This window comes from Nicotiana sylvestris, chromosome 4, assembly GCF_000393655.2.
Source record: "Nicotiana sylvestris chromosome 4, ASM39365v2, whole genome shotgun sequence".
NCBI lineage: Eukaryota > Viridiplantae > Streptophyta > Magnoliopsida > Solanales > Solanaceae > Nicotiana > Nicotiana sylvestris.
The window spans coordinates 53,993,173-53,999,481 of record NC_091060.1 but is presented as its reverse complement, the minus strand read 5'-3'; the positions used below and the strand labels follow the sequence as shown (position 1 = coordinate 53,999,481).

At 43.6% G+C, this 6,309-nt stretch overlaps 1 protein-coding gene across 1 annotated transcript; it reads right to left on the bottom strand.

Moving 5' to 3' along the window:
- Positions 1-794: 794 nt before the first annotated feature.
- On the bottom strand, positions 795-1,523 carry LOC138889552 (uncharacterized). Its single transcript, XM_070172876.1, has 2 exons — positions 1,044-1,523; positions 795-956 (listed from the first exon to the last, which is right to left on the bottom strand). Exons 1-2 carry the CDS (start codon positions 1,521-1,523, stop codon positions 795-797), a joined length of 642 nt encoding a protein of 213 aa, XP_070028977.1.
- Between the last annotated feature and the right edge of the window lie 4,786 nt (positions 1,524-6,309).

Sequence of the window (6,309 nt, the reverse complement as noted above, 5' to 3'; positions counted from 1 at the left end):
CCCAATTGGCTAGTATCGGTGCTGCAGAAAGATTAAACATAATACCTTTTGATTGCGTATGCATTTACAGCTGTTTCAGGGTCATTTCCTTCAAGGTCTCCCAGGTACAATGCCCCTATTGGCAATAATTTTCTGATAATGTATGGGCCCTTCCAGTTAGGAGCGAACTTTCCTTTTGCTTCCTGGTGGTGAGGGAGAATACGCCTCAAAAGGAGTTTCCCCACTTCAAAGTTCATAGGTCGCACTTTATTGTTGTAGGCACAGGCCATTCTTTGTTAATACAACTACCCTTGGCAGACTGCGGCCATTCGATTTTCATCAATCAGGGTTAACTGATCCAAATGAGTTTTGACCCACTCGTTGTCCTCAATCTCAGCTTCCACAATGATCCGAAGAGAAAGTATTTCAACTTCTGCGGGTATCACGGCTTCAGTGCTATAAACCAATAGATATGGGGTTGCTTTGACTGATGTGCGCACAGTTGTGCGATATCCCAACAATGCAAACGGAAACTTTTCATGTCATTGCCTGGAACTTTGGATCATCTTCCTAAGAATCTTCTTGATGTTCTTGTTAGCTGTTCCAATGACACCATTAGCTTTAGGACGATAAGGGGTAGAGTTCCGATACGTGATCTTGAATCGTTTGCATATCTCCCTCATCAAATGACTATTCAAGTTCGCGGCGTTGTCTGTAATGATGGTCGTAGAAATACCAAAACGGCAAATGATATTGGAATGCACGAATTCCACCACTACTTTCTTAGTGACGACTTTGAGGGTGACTGCTTCAACCTATTTTGTAAAGTAGTCTATGGCAACCAATATGAATCTATGCCCATTTGAAGCTTTTGGCTCGATTGGTCCAATGACATCTATACCCCAAGTAATGAACAGCCACGGTGCTGACATAGGATGCAGTTCTGTAGGCGGTGCATGAATCAGGTCACCGTGCACCTGACATTGATGACATTTCTAGACAAAACTGAAGTAATTTTTTTCCATAGTCATCCAGTAATAGCTTGCTCGAAGGATCTTCTTTGCCAGGATGTATCCATTCATGTGAGGTCCACACACTCCTATGTGCACTTCATGTATGATTTTTCCTGCCCCTTCGGCATCCACACATCTTAACAAGTTGAGATCTGGAGTCCTTTTGTACAAGACCTTGCCGCTCAAGAAGAAACCGCTGGCAAGCCTTCTAATGGTTCTCTTTTGGTCTCCATTGGCTTGCTCAGGATATTTTTTTGTTTTCAGAAATCTCTTGATATAATGATACCATGGTTGAACATTTGGTTCCACCTCAACCGTATTGTAGTAACCATGCCTTTCTCGTATTTGGATTTCCAACGGGTTAATATGGACATTGCCTGGAAATGGCAACATTGAGGCCAAAATGGCGAGTGCATCGACTAATTCATTGTGAAAACGAGGAATGTACCTGAACTCGACTGACTTGAACCGCTTGCTAAGATCTTCCACATGTTGCCTGTATGAATAAGATTGACGTCCCGAGTTTCCCATTCTCCCTTAGCTTGTCGGATGATCAGATCTGAATCTCCCATGATTATCAATTCTTCCACATCTTGGTCGATCGCCATATTCATACCCATAATGTAGGCTTCATACTCAGCAGTGTTGTTTGTGCAGAAAAACTAAAGCCAAGTTGTGGCTAGATAGTGTTGACCAGTGGGTGAGAATAAAATTGCCCCAATTCCGACAACTTTTGCATTCACAACTCCATTGAAAAACATTTTCCAAGCATTAGAGTCTTCTGATGTTACCTCAACTGAATTCACTTCCTCGTCCGGGAAGTAAGTACTCAAGGGCTAATATTCATCATCAATAGGGTTTTCAGCTAGGTGATCTGCTAAAGTCTAGGCTTTTATTGTCGTGCGGGTGACGTAGACTATGTCAAATTCAGTGAGCAGGATTTGCCATTTTTCTAAACTCCAAGTGGGCATCAGCTTCTGGAATATGTACTTTAAAGGATCCAGCCTGGTGATAATGCATAAGCTTCTGAGCGACCCAAGTTAAGGCGCAGCAAGTCCTTTCCAACAAGGTATATTTGGCTTCATAACTTGTGAACTTTTTACTCAAATAGTAGATTGCCTACTCTTTCCTCCCGATCACATCGTGTTGCCCAAGGACACAACTGAAGGAATTCTCCAAGTCTGTCAGATACAAATACAAAGGCCTCCCCGGTTCGGGTGGGACCAAGACTGGCGGGTTCGACAGATATTCTTTGATTTTGTGAAAAGCTTCTTGACACTCATCTATCCATTTAATCGCTACATCTTTCTTCAACAGCTTGAATATGGGCTCAGATGTGGATGTTAACTAAGCAATGAACCGGCTGATGTAGTTCAACCTTCCCAGCAGGCTCATAACCTCTTTCTTGGTTCTTAGAGGAGGCAAATCCCAAATAGACTTTATCTTTGTTGGGTCTAGTTCAATGCCCCTCTGACTGACTATAAATCCCAAGAGTTTGCCAGACGGAACCCCAAATGCACATTTAGCCGAAATTAGTTTCAAATCATACTTACACAACCGCTCAAAGAACTTTCTCAAGTCCCGAACATGGTCATCCTGTGTTCTAGATTTGATGATCACATCATCCACATACACCTCGATTTCTTGGTGCATCATGTCGTGAAAGATGGCAGTCATGACCCTCATAAAAGTTGCCCCAGCGTTCTTCAAACCAAAAAGCATGACCCTGTAACAATAGGTGCCCTAGGGTGCGGTGAAGGCTGTCTTTTCTGAATCTTCTTCATCCATCAAGACCTGATGATATCCAGCATAACAATCCACTAAATATTGTATCTCATGTTTGGCATAATTGTTAACAAGGATGTGGATGTTCGGCAAAGGGAAGTTGTCTTTGGGACTTGCTTTGTTCAGATCTCGATAGTCAACATACACTTGAGTTTTCCCATCTTTCTTTGGCACAGGAACCACATTAGCTAATGACGTCGTGTATCGGACCACTCGGATCAACCCCCACTTGTAACTATTTGGTGACTTCTTCTTTGATCTTGTCACTGATATTAGTTTTGAACTTCCTCTACTTTTGTTGGATACAGGGATAATCGGGGTAAGTCGGCACCTTGTGGACCACTAAATCGACACTTAATCCTGTCATATCATCGTAGGACCATGCAAACACATCTTTGAATTCGAACAAAAGTTGGATCAATGCATCTCTGGTTCTTTCATCCGTGTGAATGCTTATCATGGTTTCTTGGACCTCTTCAGAAATACCCAAATTAACCGGCTCGGTTTCATTTAAGTTTGGCTTAGGTTTATTCTCGAATTATTCCCATTCTCGGTTTATTTCCCTAAAAGCCTCTTCTTCATCATATTCCGGTTCTTGATTCATTATTTCACAATTAGATAGCATGTTTGGATCTGGGTATGAAGTCCGCAAGCATGTCATGTATTTTAAAGACGCATTATTAGAACTGAAAGAAGAAATAAGAAAAAGTAACAAAAATCAGAAAGAATAAAGAGAGATTCATGAACGATGAAATATTGATTTCATTTCATTGAATTTTGAAGATAACAGGGTTTACATCGGAATTTAAAGACAGTAAACTAAAAGAAACATCCGAGTTGTACACTGGAATAACTCGTGATGTAGAAAAAGTGGCAAGACTAGACTACCGGTATTCCCGCCTGATTGGGAACGGAGTAGTCTTCTAGTTTTGCAACTTGGCATTGGGCCCCATATACAGCACCTCAACGGTGATCGAGACTTCTCCCAGTTGGACCATGTGGGTTTCATACACCATATGCCTCATGGCTCCACATGTGTCCTCAATTTCCTCGGCCTTGAAGGCCTCATCTTCTTCTTCTTTGTTGTATTTGGGCCTGATGAATGTTTTGTAGAGATGCGGAACCGGCCAAGGTAAAACCCAACCATTGCTCTTTCGTTCATTGGCCCATGTCACATCAGTTTCTGTGGCGTGAAAACCCACACTGAAGAACTTCTCGCTGGCAGGTAAAGTGATATGTTCTGTGATACGTTACAATAATGCCCCGAGTCCCTTCCCAAGCTTATAACCATGCTTGATCATTTCAGTAGCGACCATGATGGACGCATTTGACAGAAAAGGCTAAGGACACGAGCTTCCCTCCTCACATTGATCTGCGACCACAACCTCAAAAGCTTGATAGACTATATGTTCGCTACCTTCCCTAGCTTTGAGACATGGGACTGACGGGTCCCGTTAAATTGACTGCTCGTCCTCTTTTTGGACTACAATCTCCTGATCTTCATATTCAAATTTCACCATCTGGTGGAGAGTGGAAGGTACGGTCCCTGCCGCGTGAATCCAAGGCCTTTCCAAGAGGAAATTATAATAAGTGTCTATGTCTATGACCTAAAAGGTCACCTCGAAATCCACAGGACCAATAGTCAAAATCAAATAGATCTCACTTATTGTGTCTCTCTTGATGCCATCAAAGGCACGCACACAGACATTGTTAGGCCTGATTCTCTCAGTCCCAATCTCCATTCTTTGCAAAGTTGAGAGAGGGCGGATATCAACTCCGGATCTGCCATCCAGCATGACTCTCTTCATATAGTACCCCTCACACTTAACTGTCAAATGGAGGGCTTTGTTGTGGGCGGCCCCTTCCGGGGGCAAATCATTCTTGCTAAAGGAAATCTCATTGACTGCGAAGAACCTTTCCTCCATCCTCTCCAGTTGTTCAATAGTGGTTTCAATCGAAACATAAGCTTCATTGAGGGTTTTTATCAACACTTTATGATACTCGGTTACGCTGACCAGTAGAGACAGGAGTGAGACCTGTGAAGGAGACTTTCGGAGTTGGTCTATTACCTCATAGTCCGCATTTTTCATTTTATGGAAGAATTCCTCTGCTTCTTCAGCACTAACTGGCTTCTGCTTGGCATTGTTCACTTCCTCTAGATTGAGGTATTCCTCAGCTGGGTTAGTTTCATTTGCTTCTCCTAGGACCTTTTTCCCTTGTAAGGTACTACCGCCTCGTTGTAATTCCATGGGATAGCAGTAGGGTCTGTCATGGGCTTCTGCAGTGCGCGGCCAATAACCACGGGCTCATTCAGCCTTGGTGAAATTACTGGCCCCCGTATCACATAGGCCCCTTTAGGCACATATATCTTAGGTCCCTTGTTTAGCTCAAATCTTTTAGGAGGACGCAACGCCAATTTTTCTTTCCTGTGAGCTCGGGGAACATAAAGAATGGCATCTTTAGGGGGTATTGCCCCTGTTTTGCTTTCCACAGTCTTTTCTTCACTTCGAGGAGAGGAGTTACTCTTCTTCTCCCCCTTTCCTTGCTTTGTGGTAGCCTTTGGCTTCTTTTCCACATCGGCTATGGCAATGATGGCTTTCAGGGCTGGGGCAAACTCTTTATCTTCACAAATCATCCCAATAACTGGCCCGTTATTGTGGGCCGGCAATGGGTTGTTGGTCACATTGGGGACCTCTTCATCTTTTAGCAATACTCTCTTTTGCTCTATTAAGTTTTAAATTGCCCTTTGAGAGTCCAACAGTCTTCAGTGTCATGCCCTTCCACTCCCGAACGGTAAGCACATTGAGTACCGGCTCTGTAGGAGGGCGACTCTAGGTTGCCTGGTTTGGGGTACGAGTTGCAACAAACCCATTTGGACCAGTTTAGGGAAAAGTCTAGAGTATGATTCACTAATAGGCGTGAAGTTTGATCTCCTGGGTGGCTCCCGAGCACGGGAATTGTAGGGGAAGTTATTTTGTGGAGGTCGGGGATTATACTAAGCTTGGTGAGGAAGGTGATTTCTAGGAAATGGAGCTCGGTTTTGGTTGAGCTATTGTTGTGTCTGAGCGTATAGCTGGGTGTTCATTACTGCATATGATTGAGGAGCCATAGCATATGCCACATCCTGATGAGGATAATAATGTTTTGGGGTGATTGGAGGGAAGTAACCTCTGGGTGGATGGGGGTTTCTCAGACTTGAAGCTGCCATCGCCACCTCTTCTTTCTTCTTTCTGTTTGCTACACCTCCGGACCCGCTTTGAATTGCTTGGGATATAGCTTTTATGGCAGATTGGCTCAATATACGCCCTGTTTCTAGACCATTCTCGACCATCTCACCAATCTTGATGGCCTCAGCAAACGGTTTCCCTGTTGCAGACATCATATTCTGAAAGTAGTCAGCCTCTTGGGCTTGTAGAAAAACACTAACCATTTTCGTTTCATCCATCGGGGGCTTGACCCTAGCCGCTTGTTCGCGCCATTGAACAGCATATTCTAGGAAACTTTCCGATGACTTCTTCTTGAGATTCGATAG